The 15,711-nt window shown below is 41.0% G+C and overlaps 1 protein-coding gene across 1 annotated transcript in view; it reads right to left on the bottom strand.

Moving 5' to 3' along the window:
* Positions 1–15,711, bottom strand: part of LOC117811423 (kinesin-like protein KIF20B) — a 66,570-nt gene that overhangs the window by 40,056 nt on the left and 10,803 nt on the right. Inside the window, 19 exon segments of the mRNA XM_034681681.1 lie at positions 3,433–3,609; positions 3,872–4,027; positions 4,254–4,384; positions 5,878–6,003; positions 6,565–6,625; positions 6,749–6,877; positions 6,967–7,105; positions 10,003–10,061; positions 10,063–10,254; positions 10,256–10,327; positions 10,329–10,903; positions 10,906–11,067; positions 11,070–11,134; positions 12,205–12,232; positions 13,127–13,268; positions 13,270–13,397; positions 13,400–13,595; positions 14,725–14,870; positions 15,388–15,586. Coding sequence (XP_034537572.1) covers positions 3,433–3,609; positions 3,872–4,027; positions 4,254–4,384; positions 5,878–6,003; positions 6,565–6,625; positions 6,749–6,877; positions 6,967–7,105; positions 10,003–10,061; positions 10,063–10,254; positions 10,256–10,327; positions 10,329–10,903; positions 10,906–11,067; positions 11,070–11,134; positions 12,205–12,232; positions 13,127–13,268; positions 13,270–13,397; positions 13,400–13,595; positions 14,725–14,870; positions 15,388–15,586 — 2,883 coding nt within the window.

The following is a 15,711-nucleotide window of genomic DNA, read 5'->3' as shown; positions in this document are numbered from 1 at the left end:
CATCATCTGTGCTACACTGTCCTTTGGAAACTGTGTGGTTACTATGACTAAACACCGCAAGACAGCTAAGTTCAAAATACTGACATGTAACATGTTAAAACAGAAATGTGGCTCTAGTGCAGTAGTGGTTCCCAAACTTTTCTGCGGGGCCCCCCTTTGTGGGTGAAATATTTCCATGCCCCCCACTTCACACAAACTAGGCTCAATAGGTTAGGTCAAATGCACCATTCAATCAGCAGCTCAATCATTAGTGTGGCAGTGTGTGCTTTTTTTTTGTTTTTCAGCTGCGACATTGTTCACAGAGCAGTGCAGGAGCAACAGCTTGGCAGGCTGTAAACTTAACAAACCGAGTCTCATGATTACCCCCGAGTGTATGTCGTTCACAGGGTTTTTGCTCAGAGCCTAAATACTCTCTGAGGCCCCCCTCTCAGAGAAAAAGAGACAGAGTGATTAAAACGTGAAAAGAAAATACAGAGGCAGTTAAAATTCTTTGTCTCTGATGCTCATCTTTAGTGGACATGGGCATCGGCGGCCTAAACTGAATACTGTAAATACAGAGGGAGAGGAGGATCTGCCGCTACATGGTATTGGGATACTGCACGATTAATGTTTCATATTTTAAAACTAACAGAGAATGGAACTTGAGTCCAAACCTGAAGATGCCTCCTCTTCTCCAAAAATTGCTCTGAATTTATAAACAGCAAGATGTTTTAGGGCTTTAAGCCAACTGATGCTAACTTTGTCTAACTTGAACCCATAACACAGTTGACTAATTCATCGTCTCAATTTGAAAAATTGTCAGTGTGTTTATATCATTAGTGTGTTGGCACTATGTAAATGTTAGGGACGGGCATTTCAAGCAAAAATACTATTCAATAATTACTGGCATCTATTCGCCGATTATTCATAATGGAGCAGGACAGGGTGCATTTAGTAGCGGGTACTGGCAGTGTCTGTCTCAACCTTTATGTCCGTGTTTCTGTGACGCAGCAGTGTGGCATGTATGTTTACATTCTACAGCTATGCTCAGTCTACGTTATCTCCGTTTCTGAATCTCATACCACTACATATCTATTTCCACCGACTGTCGCTAATGTTTTCGACTTCTTCCGCTGTTTAATGCAGTTAGCATTCTTTTTCTTCTGTTACTCAATGCGGTTAGCACAGCTTTAAGATGCTCTATATCATATGTGTTAAACTCAAGGCCCGCGGTGGCATTATCTTTCGCCCACAGGATAATATTAAATTGTTTTTAGATCTGGCCCGACGGTATTTTACACACACCACTAAAACTACAAGTCCCACAATGCACTGCACGTCCATCGAGGGCCCGCACGCGAGAGCTGTTACCCCACTCCGCTCATCATCAGCCTTATGAAGCTAGTCACCTGCAGTCAACTTCCAGCTATCCCTCTCCCCCCAAAAATGGCTAAACGAAAGGTGGACTTTGAAAACAGGGGGGTTCAAGGCAGGTGGGAGGCAGAGTATATGCATGTGCGTAACAGAGGAACATGCATGTGCGTAACAGAGAAAATTTGGGGATTAAGATCAATGCATGGCACAACTACGGGGAAATGTCTCTTTGAAGAGGAATCCAGATGTGTAAATGAAATGAGGCTGCCTTGGGATAAACCTGTGGGGCTGACGACGGATAGAGTGGCTGCAAAGTGCAGGCAAAAGAGTGGATTAGTGGGCAGGATCCGGGAGAGGAGGCTGGAGGAAATCAGCACAGGTGAGCTGACAGCTTATAACTGCATCATAGACCAGGAATCGCTGTGTGGCAAAGCCTTGAAAATGGAACATGTGATGAGCACCATAACACGAGCAGTTAACTTCATAAGATCCAAAGGTTTAAATCACCACCAATTCAAGTCTTTTCTGGGGGAGTTGGGTTCAGAATATTGAGACTTGCCCCATCACACAAAGGTGCGATGGCTAAGCCAAGGAAAAGTGCTGAAAAGGTGTTTCAAGTTGTGTAAGGAAATCTGTCAGTTCATGGAGAGCAAAGGGAAAGACACTACAGAGCTCCGCAATACAAAGTTTCTGAGATGCTGAGTATCTGGCTTAGACTAGTGTGCATCACAGAGCAGCAGACTGAGCTTTAATATGTTTTGTTTTTGCACTTTTTCTTGCTACCACAGGGCATTTTTGGTTTTTCTTTGCAGTATCTTTTTTGCTAATGTTGTTGGCCTGTGGAAAAATGTTTTCATAAGAAATGAGTAAAGCTCATTCATTAGATAAGCTGCAGAATGAGCAATACGAAATGAATGCAACATATTTTTTATTTATTTAATGTTTATAGGCAACAACTTATGCTTTACTAGTTCAATGTTCAATATGTGCAATAAGTTAATTTCAATAGGTTTTGCAATAAACATTAAAAAAGTGCGGCCTTGCACTGATTTTTTTTATTTTGGCCCTCTGTGTATTTGAGTTTGACACCCCTGCTCTATATCCACCGTCTGACGAGAATATTGCATTACGTCTAGGCACTGATTGAAAGGAAAAAATACTTTCAATATGAAATAACATTCACATTACCTATTTGATTTGTATTAGGTGAAGAAATATTCGAGCGTTCGAAAAATCATGTCCCATCCCTTGTAAATGTCCGATGACTGTTAAATCTAAATATAAACTCTTGTAAACATGAATCTGAAAGGTGAATAAAGAGACTCATGTAGGCTGATACAGGAGTAAGGCGTGACCCTGAAATAAAGGATAAAGAATGAACAGAAGAAGCTTCAAATCTAAGTCAAGTTCAGCCCTACTCATCAATGAATGAACTTTGTTTTTAGGGTTTCATGTCTGTCGTTCTCTCGCTTGCTGTGGGGTTTAAACAAAGACTGACGGATGATTTGTCAACCTCTTTCTGTGCAGAACACCGAACTTGGATTATCCCACTGAATACTTTCTAAACGTTAAATCAACACTGAATCAAATGGGCCAGAAGAAGTGGTGATGCAGTGCACTCATGGGTTTTAGACTTTCAGTATAGGTTCACCTCTGGCGAAGCTCGGATCAATAATGTTACTGCAGGTGGTTTGCCCTGACAGATGATTGGGAACCAATTGCTCTGACATCTCTGTTTGGAGTGCACACATATGTGAGTCTCACAAGGGCATTTCACACAGGAGGGGGGAGTTATTTTTAGGTTTTGTGGATGATTCTTCAATGATGAAATTCAAGCTTAATTACCTTTAAATCAAGAGATATGAGACAAACAACTAAAAGAGACATCCATCCTGCAGTGATCTAAAAGAAAAAACATGTCTTTCACAAACTTTGTTCTTCAACCCTAATGACGATTAACATCTCACAATAAAGATGTCTTTACCTTCTCCCGCTCTGTCTCTATGATGTGAACAGCCAGTTCAGGTAGACACAGGGACCAGATGCTAAAGACTGTTTTCCTCTTTATGTCACACTGACCTCTTGTGGTAGCTGTGTGCTACTTTGGCTCAACTGTTGGATGAGTTTGTCTTTCTCTGCTTGGCTTGAGAGAAGTTTTTGTAGCTGGACCTCTAAAGCTGCTACCAGAGTGTCTCTCTCCTTCCGCCACTTCTCCATGGCCTGGTCCTTCTCAGCCAGCTGAGAGTTCAGGGACTCCTGACATGGAGGGAAATGCAGGTTAAAGATACAGTACGTCGCTGAGAACACTGGGTTTAAAGTGTATGTGTGTATCTATGAGATAAAGATACAGAAAAAGAACTGTAAAAAAAATTACCAGAGTCATATTGAGCACCAGAAACTACCCTTTTGGACAAAGCTGTAACTCATCATGTATGGTCAACTTTTGCTTAGTTGTGCTATGACATGATAACATGTTCCAGCTACTTCAATACATGTATGCACATCAGCCTCATCTTACCAACTGGCTCTGCTGGCGATTGTAGCGTTCTCTGTCTTCAGCAAACTTCCTCATTTCCTGGTTCCTCTTGTCCTCCGCCTCTTTAGCTTGGCCAATCAGGGACAGCTTATCCTCCAGCCACTTCTTCCGTTCAGCCTGGTGTTTGTCTTTGCACAGCTGTACACAAAATTGTAGAACTCAAACACAGCAAAACACTCACAATGCATCCCTGTACGGTCAGTCATTTCTTGTTGAAACATAAAATAAGCAACACACTGTCATCTTTTAGTCAAGTTTCTCTTATAAGAGATGTAAGAGTTGTTTATATGCAATATTGGGAATTATTTTCTTGCATTTCTCGTTTAACCATGTGATACATTTTTTAAGTTGCGTCCCTCGTTACCTTCAAGCTTTCCTGAGCCTGCGCTGTTTCCTGCTTGGTCAGTCTGAGCTCCTCTGACGGGCTGTTAACCTGACGGTGTGAGGTGTTTCCACTGTCCTGCTGCAACAGCATCTCTTTCAATTTCTGCACCTCTGAAACATGAAAAATATCACCCAATCACATCAGATCAACAAAATTACTATAAGTACAGAGTTCATTAAAACATGAGTCCAAAGTCATTTTCGAAACTCAAATTTCCAGTTCTCCTTTTACATAGTTTATTCCAAACTAGTGTTAATTTCATTAACGAAATTATAACAATAATGTTCATCAACGACCCATTTTTTTTCATGAAGAAAACAAGATTATGACAAGATGAAGTGCATCACGGATCATAAAAATCTGACGACCCTATGTTTTGGTTTGTTCAAGGCGATGACGAGACGAAAACTCACAATCAATATTTTCTCCGCTCTGCATCTAATCTTTGAAAATACAAGAGAAGCATTCCTCTGACGGACTCAGACAAAGACGCAACCGGGGGACGTCTGTTTACTATTTGATGTTGTTTACTGCTACGACCGTCATTTATTTTATTAGGATTTATTCCAGTTTGGTGATACATCAGACACATTTAATAAGCTTTGATCACCTCCTAGGTCATCAAAGAAGCAGATACATTTATGAGGGCTGTGAACTGACTGTCGATTTCACCTGTCACTGCAGGTACATTCAGGGACCGTCGTAAAAGTGCAATACAGCCCTTGTATTTTGGCTTCATGGCATTTTTATTTGAATCAAGAGAATTAAAATACATGCATAGTAATCACAACAACAATGTTTTCGTTTGACTTTTTTGCTAGGACAAGCTAAGTTATTTAACTTAAGATTTTACACAAGCAAAAGTGTTAAAAGAGTGAAATGATGACAAGTCAAACACTTAGTACAACCCTGGTACCAATATCTGATCAACTACATTAATTATTTTAAAGCAAAGAAATATTTTGGCAAAAACCAGACTAAAATGTGACTAAAACTAACAGCCATTGTTATCTAAAGACTAAGACTAAACTAAAATAGCTGCTAAAATTAACACTGTTCAAAACTATTATGCACTCCTGTACTTATTAATATTGTTATTTTATTTAGTATTTATTTCTCATTTAATTCCTTCCTTCTATTAATACTGTGATATTTGTACATAATTGTCTATAAGAGCAACTGTAATAACTGAATCCAGAGATGAAAAAAATGTGAGTTAAAAAGGAAAAGCCTTTATGAGGCCTACAACTTCTCTTTCATGTGAAATTGAATCTTTTTTTCACCACTTTTAGATAAACCTAAATAAAGGTCAGAAGTTTAAGAGCTTGTTTTATTACATCTGCTTGCATAAATCTCCCTGTGGTGTACCATACTTCAACCCCCTTTATCTGTTCTCACTGTGACCAAGCTCTTGATTTACCAATCTGACAGTAGTTTTAGTAATCTGAATGCATTTCAAATAATTCTATTTTTTGTTTGTGTTTTTTTTAAACACTCTGCAGTTTGCATGGAAGAAAGGATTAGACCATCTCTTTCTAATCAAGCCAGAATCTTCTCTCGAGTTGTGTTTGCGATACATGTTCTTTCTTATCCTTTGTCTTACCACTAGAGAGCTCCTGGATGAGGTTAAGCTTCTCCTCCAAGACCTCCTCCATCTGCTCCTGCGTCTCCTCCTGCTCCGTCAGAGCCAAACGCATGTCTTCCATCGCACGTTCTTTGGCTTCAAGGTCTTTAAAGAACACACACACCAAACACACACAGAAAGGTAGAGGTTTAAGAATAGAATGCCCTCCAGTCCCCTACACAGCAGTAAACTCTTTTAGAATATGTTGATCCCTGAGGGAGGAATTCTGCTTTTCAAAGCTCTTCAATAAAACAAGTCAAAGGTCAGTCACTGATTTAAGCTCAGAGTTTGCACAAGGACTTTGGAGCTAAAAAAACTTGGGAGATTCATTTTGAGCGAAGGAAAGATATTTTCAAAGACTTTAAATTGTGAAGAAACTGAACGGGGCCAGGGGGATGAAACTTCAAATGAGTACACTGTCGATAAAGTTCTGTCAAGTTCTGAAATGTAAGGATTTGGGAATATATTATGCATGTTTGGACTTGCCAACACAAGCTCCCAAAAAACTATGATATAATTTTTTGGGAGCTTGTGATGCTTCTTACCCTTATAGGACATATAATAAAAACAAATGTAATTAATGGATAATAGCTCCTTATCATCATCACGTACAGTCCCACAGAAAAGTGACCATACTGAGTCTCTCTCTTTGTTTTTGTTTTTTACCTTTACAGGCGTTCTGGTAGAGCTGAGGTGTCTTGTCAGACTTGGTGTCAGGTGATTGTTCCTAGAGAAGGGAATGACGAAGCGATCAGGGGATCATTAACACAGCACATCTACCACGGGTCAGTCCCTTAACTGATGGCTTCAGAGATGTGGATCGGTAAAGATTAGAGATGATTGTTTTTACCAGTTTGAGGCTGAGATGCTGGATAGTTCTGTCTCTGTTGGCGAGGTCTGTCTGAAGCTGCTTCTTGGCTTTCTCTGTGTCAACAAGCTTCTGCCTCAAAACCTTTTCATCTTCTCTCATGGATGAAATCTTCATGAAAAAAACAGAGACACAGATGGTTATCTTTGCAAAAAAACAAACCAAGGGATTATAAATTGATTGTCACAAAATGTGAGTACCTCCTTCTGGACCTGCTGAATCTGCTTCTTGTAGTCTGCAAGTTTCTCTCTGAGGTCTGAGGTGTCGTCTTCTTTCCTCTGAAGGTCCAGGCTGAGGCTCTGGACTTTCTCCGTGTCCTGTTTGGCATTTTCTTTAAGTCTGGGGGGGTTACAAGAAAGTGTACAGGAGTACAGTGGCCTGTTGCACCAGCTCTGCATAAGTTGAGTCCTAAGTTAGGGTGTAAAGTCCTCCCTAAACCATACGTAGAAACTAGTTAGTTTGTAATTTAAGTTGTGTCATTGTTTGGTTGCACCACAGACTTAAGTTCCATTTAACTAATAGACCGTTACTTCCAAACTAATCAAATTATTGTTGCAGATTTGACATTATCACTTTTAGCAGCCAATCAGAGGAAAGTAAGTAAGATTTATTTATAGAGCACCTCTCAAGAACAGAGGTCACATGGTGCTTTACAACAACAACAAAAGGAAAACATTAAAAGGCAAAACAGAGATTGCAATTTAAATAAAAAAATTTACATAGAAAGAGACAGATTAAAGAAAGACAAGTCTAAAAAGCTGCTTTTTAAAACTGTCAACAGTGTCCCCAGTTCTGAGTTCCAGAGGGAGACTGTTCCAGAGTTTAGGACCAACAACCTGGAAAGCAAAGTTTTTTTTAGTTTTTAACCTGGTACAAGACACAACCAATAAATCCTGATCAGAGGATCTCAGAGTCCTGCTGGAGTTATAAGGCTTCAGCAGCTCCCTAAGATAGACTGGAGCCTGACCACTGAAAGCACCAATTTTGATGCAGTGTTGTTACATCGTTATCTTTCGTGTCTAATCGACTCGGAACTGATCAACAGAAACAAACCTCTGCCAAATGCTGTTACAGGCACGGAACAACAACAAAAGGTATGTAAATATTGATAAAGTGTCACAGGAAGGTGATAATAACTATAGCCTAAATCCTTAATCTACTGTGTGTATAATAATTACAGGGACATCGAGGGGCAAAATGATCAACTACAACATACATTAACACTTGGGAGTGCTAAGACCTAAGTGTAAGAGGTTTGCCAATAGGGACCTAACAGACTCTCAGACCATGAGAAACCCCATTCTCTGGTCTGATGAAAGCAAGATCGAACTCTTTGGCCTGAATGTCTGGAAGAAATCAGGTACCGCTATTCATCTGGCCAATACTGTCCCTACAGTGAAGCATGGTGGTGGCAGCATCGTGCTGTCAGGATGTTTTTCAGCAGGAGACACTGGGAGACTAGTCAGGATCAAGGGAAAGATGAACGCAGCAAAGTACAGAGAGATTCTTGACGAAAAGTTGCTCCAGCACGCTCTGGACCTCAAACTGCAGCGAAGGTTCACCTTCCAACAGGACAACAATCCTCAGCACACAGCTAGGACAACAAAGGAGTGGCTTCAGGACAAGTCTCTGAAAGTCCTCAAGTGGCCCAGCCAGTGCCCGGACTTAAATCCAATTGAACATCTCTGGGCAGACCTGAGAATAGCTGTGCGTCGAGTTCCCCATCCAACCTCATCGAGCTTGAGAGGATGTGCAAAGAAGTATGGGAGAAACTCCTCAGATCCAGGTGTGCTAAGCTTGTAGCATCATACCTGAGAAGTCTGTTGAAGCACTTTTGGCAGTGATTACAGCCTCCATAGTGTTGAGTAAAAGTCTGAATGAAAAAAAAAAATCTACAAAACATTTTTCACTTTGTCATTATGGGGTATTGTATGTAGAATGTTGAGGGAAAAAAATGAATTTAAAGGTGACCTATCATGCAAAATTGACTACATGTCGTAGCTGCAGCTGTGTACCAAGACACACGTCTACATACTGACAAATAAAACAACAAGTACACAGAATCTGTGACCAATCCTTTAGAAAGGTTCCGCTGCCTTTCTGGCAGAGGTCAGTTTTACTCCCCACGTCTGCAGATTTGAAGATCTAGTGGATGATTTTATTTATCATGGATAAGTGCTAGCGCTAGTTAGCATAGCCACATAGCTACATGCTCTTAGCTGTGTACCAAGACACACGTCGACATACTGATAAATAAAACAACAAGAAACACTAAATCTGTGACCAATCCTTCAGAAAGGTCCTGCTACAGGCGCCTCTCTGTCAGGATCAGATTCTGGATCAGATTCAGAGGTTGAAGTAACGCGATCTATGAGCAGCCGTTTATATTCAGCCAACATGTAAACATTAGATCAACGTGCTGGAGAGCCGAGGCACATCCACTTCCTGAGGGGGCGTGGTCAGAGAGAAAACAGAGTGTTCTGAGGAGGACTGAAGAGAGGGATTTTCAGGCAGGCCAAATCTGATTTCAAAGTGTTTTTTAGCATAAACTTTAAAGACATGTTTTGGGGACCTCTTAGACCAATATATATTGATGAAAAAAGCATGATATGTCACCTTTTAAATCAATTTTGGCATAAGGCTGTAACATAACAATGTAAAAAAAATTGAAGGGGTCTGAATACTTTCAGTACCCACTGTACAATCACGATGACAGAATAATAAAGTGTGCTACAGAAGAACATGACAAGGTAATAGAAGAGACTGATCTCACCGTTTTAGTTTCTCTGCCTCCAGGGGGAAACTCTCAAAAGAGGGAAGACAAAAAAAATAATAAACAACTCAAGCATGACAGGGAAGCGTACTCTCTCTTTAAAGAGGCCACTTTGATTAGACTCCCATTTCACTTCTCTGACTGCTGATAGTTCAAATGAAGGTCATGAATTTAAACGTTACTTGTGGCTCTGAATGTTTGACTTCGAGCTAATGAATGGGGAAAGTTGAGCTTCAGGACATGTATAGATCTGTTTTAAAAGTGTGAAAATGACAAAATGACGATGAGAGAAGACTTTATACAAAGTGTCTCAAGTGTAAGCTGTGGTTCAAAGAGCTGATTGAGATTTCAGCTATTTAGGCTAGCTGTCACTTTACAGGCTCAGTATGTAGAGCACCTCTCAGATTAATTATAAGGACGTGTGATTTTAGAAAGTGTGTTGTAAATGGGAAAAAAGGGTTACCTCTTGATTTCCTCGCCCTTCTTCTCCAACTCAGCATCTTTTTGTGCGATGGCCTCATGGCGCAACAGCCAGCAGCTCTCTGCGCCTCTTCCACCTCCCTGCCGCCGGGCCTCCCTGGACCGCCTGGCTCTCCTCCTCTTCCCGCCGCTCCTGCGCCTCCTTCAGGCCCTTATTGAGGGTCTTTACTCGGTCCTCCTTTTCTAGAATCTGTTTCTGCAGCTCCGCCTCTCTCTCTGCGGACACTGTTCGTGTACTCTGCCAGCTTCTCCTCCATCTGTCTATCCTTCTCTTTTAGGATGCTGTCAATGTCTGAAGGTGAAAACATGAGCCTCAGTTTTGCTGACGGCCTCCATCGCTTCTTCCATGTTAGAAAGCTTTGACCTCAAGGATGCCAGCTCAGTCTGGAGGTCTGAGTTCAGTGTCTTGAGATCTTCTTCAGCAGCAGACGTAGAAGCCTTGAGCTGCTCTTTCGTTTGCTGAAACTCACTGAGCTTCTGTTTGGGATCATTCTATAAGTTTGCTTGAAGTTGCCATTGTTCACTCACTTTTGCTCAACTCCTCATCTGCTGTTGTGACATCATCTCTTGTGTCTGCAGCTTCTCATTGAGCTCCTCAATCTGCTTTACCGAGGCTGCGATTGTTCCTCAAGTTTTCCTCTCAGCTGCACAAACCTCCTCTTTGGAAGCACTCTCTTGGCGCTCAAGTTTGGATCTGAGCTCGCCCCAGTAGTTGCTGTGACGTCTCCTCTTGCTTCTGAAGCTTCTTAACCGTTCTTCGCGCTCCAGTTTGAAGCTGTGTCTTGCCGATTCAGCTTCTCTGTGAAACTGCTCCACCTGCTGGTCTAAGATTAGCTGTTTTTGTTCACCACTGTTCTTTTGTCCGAGTAGCTCACGCTCCAATCCAGCATGTGTGTGTGGTTGCTCTCAATTTTCTCCTTTCCTCCGAGAGGTTCTCCTGAGCGCCAAAACCTCTTCTCTCAGCTGTCGTTGCCATCAGGCTGATGCTGCAGATGCTTGCTGCTCTGTGTCAGGCTCTGGACTTCCTGTCTCAGGGAGTTAATGAGAGAGTTTTCTTTTGAATCTCCTCAGAGGGTTCATCCAACATTGTTTGAGCAGTGTGAAGTTGAACTACACTTGTTCAGCCCTCTTTCTTTTTCGCTCTTCACCTGTGGTAGAAACACATGTAGGTTGAAATTAGTGCTGTAACATGAAAACGGAAAAATTAAATAACAGTTATTTAAAGACATTGGGCCTCATTCACCATCCGTTCTTAAGAACAAATTTGTTCATAAAACCCACGTACACAGTTTTTAAGAAGAATCTGACATTCACAATAGTTTTTTTATCTGGGATTTGTTCATAGCTAAGAACAAATCCCAAGAACACAAAAATGAGAAAACTGTCTCAGGAAACTTTCCCTTCAAATTTGAGATGAAACTTTTTATTTCACTTCATCGGCTGTGCGTCCTTTTCTGGTCACAGCACAGCGTTTCTGATGAAGATCGTTCTTTAAACGAGTGATATCAACGAATATATTTGTTGATATTCACTACTGAGGGTACAAAGTATAATTTTAAAAAATCTGCTTGTTTATGTTTCCATGCAAGCAGCTCTACTTCTGTTTCAGATCAACTAATCAACTTTTCACTCAGAGTCAAGTGCGCAGTCGGTTTAATTTAATTTAAGCGTTCCCAATGTCTCTCTTCTCCTCTCACGGGCCTGTGGCTGTTTTCAAAGCCACCTACTATACTAATAGTATACGTACCGATTTGGCCAAAATTCAGTATGTGGTATGTCAACTACGGATTGCAAATAACTTACTCGAACACTTCTTTTTTTGTTTCAATTTTCTATCACATGGAACAAGCATCATGTGGTCTCATACTTCAGTCGGCTATCAGGGAGGTGTTTCATGTTTAAAGCATGTTTCCATGTGAATCATCTGGCTACAGGTGTTGCACACAGTGGAGTCGCTCAGATGGAGCTGCGGCTGAGTGACAGGTCTCCATAGATTATTACTTTGTTGCGCTCCCGGCTGACACCTGACCAATTCACATGGGTATTTTTCTCAGAAAACGGAGACTGTGAGTCGGAACTATGTTTTCTGTTCAGTTCCCATGTTGAAGTCTGAGCTTCACTTTTATGAATCTATGTCCGTGGAGATTATGAGCCTGCTCCACCACTTTGATATTCAGCGTTTTACATTTTGTACGCCTCAATACGATCCGTAGCTGCTCAATACTGTCAGTTATATACATTGTGTCATAAAGGAAAATTCTATTCAGGGGGAAAAACGAATTTGGCATTCTTTTTGACACGGAAAATGTTTATGTTTTTTTTTACTGATTAAACGATAATTGATTGTTATTATTTGTATATATTTGAAATTGACATCCCTAATGTGAACGAGAGCAAAATCCGCAGTATGCCAAAAATCCCCTGAATGTCGTACTGATTTGGGAAGCTTTCTCAGTATGCAGCGGTCCAGTCTACCTCACGTACTGTTTCCCACAATGCACAGCCAAACGTCCTGCTTTTTCTTTTTGTCTTCTTTTTTGACAGGAGGCACTCGGTTTTTAGGTGTTGTGAATATTAAATTTAACTTTTTAAATCATAAGTGGATGCTAAAGAAGCAGTTTCACTATCAGCTTGGCCGTTGTTTACTTCTGCTTTCCGAAACCCGGAAATCAAGCGACGCCAGACCCAGTATACTGCAGAACAGATCCAACAGAACAGAAATACTACAGACTACCTTCAAATGCAGTATGTAGTATGCAGGACGTTCATCAATTTAAGAACACAGGTGAGGACAGTTTCGGGGTTTAAGAACACGTCATGAATCTGACGTAGACTTCTCTTAGGAACCTTCTTGAGTGTAAATTTAAGAAGATGTCGGTGAACGAGGACCATTGTGACAACTTTTTGCCGAACAAACCTCAAGTGATTATGTCAGGTCATGACAGAACACCATGTCAAATGTTTCCTCCAATACATTATGTAGAGAAACACCATTAAAAACCTATCATGTATTTCTGATATGTAGAACTTTCATGAAACACTGAATGTTTTAGTCTAAAGTCACCTAGCTCTCCTAAATCACAGTGTTATTGGAATAAAAGTCATACTGTTCCGCACCTGGTACTCTGCCTCTTCCAGTTTGTCCCCCAGCTCTGCGACTTCTTGTTGAAGTGCTTCACTCTTCTTCTCCTTCTCTTCTGCCAGCCTTCTCATCTCCCTCCTCTCCTCCTCCACAGCCTCCGCTCTAACCGCTGCTCTTTTCGTAAAGAGCAGCGAGTAAGTCCTTCTGGCTTTGTTTCTCCTCTGCAAAGGAAGCAATGGCACCCTCCTTAGCTCTCCTCTCAGCTTCCAGATCGGTCACTGCTTTCTCCTTCACGTTCTCTCCTCTTTGAGAGACGCTAGCAACTCTTCATTGCTCTGCTTCAACTCTCCGAGGGCAGCGAGGGCCTCTTCCCTTGCTTTTCTTTCCTCGTCTAAGGACAGCAGCGCCTCCTCTTTTCCTAGAGTTTGGTACTCTAAAGCAGCAATGGCGTCTTCCCTGCCTCTCTTCTCCTTCTCAAGGGCAACCAGTGTATCCTGGATGAAAGAAGAGTTAATACATTATTGTGAATGTGTCTGCATGCCACTGAATAAAGCTGGAGAAATATTCATCAGTGGGGTGGAATGAAGTCTGCTGTTACTAAAGGGGCAAACAGAAAGGGTGATGTAAATGTTCAACTCAGCAACTGTTCATATTTATTTGTCATTTATTTATTTTTCCAGGTATTTATTATTATTTTGATTTTATCTTTTCACTGAATTTAGTATTCACCTTCATTTTAATTTGTTGTTGTTTTTAATGTTTGATTTTATTTTAGAAAACTATTTTATTATCATATTTTTGACACCTTTGTCTTTTACTATTTATTGATTGCTGTACTCTCCTGTCTCTTTGTTCCATGTGAAGCACTTGGGCTGCTCCTTGTATGCATTGAAACCATAGACTGTATAATAAATGGACGTAGTATCCATGAGGTCACCCATCTGCTCCTAGCGCTGTTTTGAAGCCAATCAATGCGGCAGCCATATTGGAAATGCGGAACTCAACCAGGCAAGTGTGACGTAAAGAGGCAGAGTTAGAGCCTCCTAGCCAACAGCTACAGTGTTCCCACATGCCGAGTTGTGAAAAAATTAAAACCCCGTACATTGTGTGCCGATCAAGAAAAGTTTTGAATTGGTGTGTATGTGGTTTACTGGTACTCCTGAGCCAGCCTCAAGTGGACACTCAATGAACTGCAGTTTTTAACACTTCCGCATTGGCTTCAATTCTCGCGTCCGAGGTGTCCGCTTGATTAAAAGGACACCAGAGGAAGTTATATGCAGTGTGTTACATCAAAGATTTCCTGAGGTATATCAGAAACAGGACTTTCCACTTTTAATGTACCAACTGCTACATTTAGAGATCTTTGATCAGAAGCTCAGCAGTGTTTTTTCAGATAGAGCAAATATGATTGCATTTTAGCTTGTAATGTTCTTTATAATGTGAAACCATCAACCATTTTTTGTAAATAGTTGGCATTTAAAATGGCATTTTGTAAATAAATACACCTTCCCCTGATAAAAGCCAAGAACCATCAGTTTATCATACTTGTACTAATATTTACAAGAGAACATAAATGACACCTCACCTGAAGCGTTCTCTCTCACATGGGACTCTTCCCTCGACCAAGAAAGAGCGGTCACGTGAGCCTAGCTCCGCCTTCCTCTTCAGGTCTTCAATCTGTTTCTCCAGGCGGGAAACCTCGGACGTCTTCTCTTGAAGCTGAAAAAGAAGCTTTGTTTTCTCTGTATCCACCTCTGTGCTGTGTTCACCTGAGAAATAATACAGGACATGAAGAAATACAAAAGGATGTTAGGAAAAAAAGTAGGTCAGAAGTGACACACTGGGTAAAAACTTAGACATGTCACCATTTAACAATCAAATACATAAAATGCAGCTGGATTTTATAAGAGATGGCTTTGACAGCATGCTAAGATGTATTTGATAAAACCTTTCATGCCCACAACAAATGTGTTGTTATTGCAGAAAGCCCATGTTTTAGATTATTTTTGGCTGTGCGATCTAAAGGATGCACAGAAATTGTTAAAATATTGGAAGTTTACTTTGTAAATTCAAAAGGCAGAGTGTGTTTTCATCTCTTTAGATAACCTGTAGGTAAAAAAGTGGGCAGTTATCTCTGAAACAAACAGGATATCTCATGAGAGCCATGAAGTCAAACTAGAAGCTTCAAACTATAACTAAAAAAATGCATGGCTATATAATCCTCAATTTGTATTCAACATCAGCCATTCTGAGATCCTTTCACTCATGTATATGTAAATGTTTTACCACTGAGATTGTGCGCCATCTGCTCTTGAGCTTTCCTCTGGTGCTCATTCAGTTCCAACACCTTCCTTTCCAGCTCCTCAACAGCGTCTTCTCGGTCTCCCAGAGTCCCTGCTCTGCCTGAAGCCAGGCATCTATGAGCGGCCTCAGCAGCTTTCTTGATGTCGACCAATTCAAAGGAGTGTGTGTCCAGAGATTTGTCCTGCAAGAGAAGGAAAATATCAGGAAAAATGAGTCTGGGACATTAGAGAGTAGAACTTCTAGGTTTTTGTGTCCTGAGGTGGTTGCCCTGGAACAAAATACTTAAAGCATCCCTGTTTGAGTGGC

The sequence above is a fragment of the Notolabrus celidotus genome, chromosome 4 (assembly GCF_009762535.1).
Source record: "Notolabrus celidotus isolate fNotCel1 chromosome 4, fNotCel1.pri, whole genome shotgun sequence".
In the NCBI taxonomy this organism is placed as follows: domain Eukaryota; kingdom Metazoa; phylum Chordata; class Actinopteri; order Labriformes; family Labridae; genus Notolabrus; species Notolabrus celidotus.
This window is presented reverse-complemented; position numbering and strand designations above follow the sequence as displayed.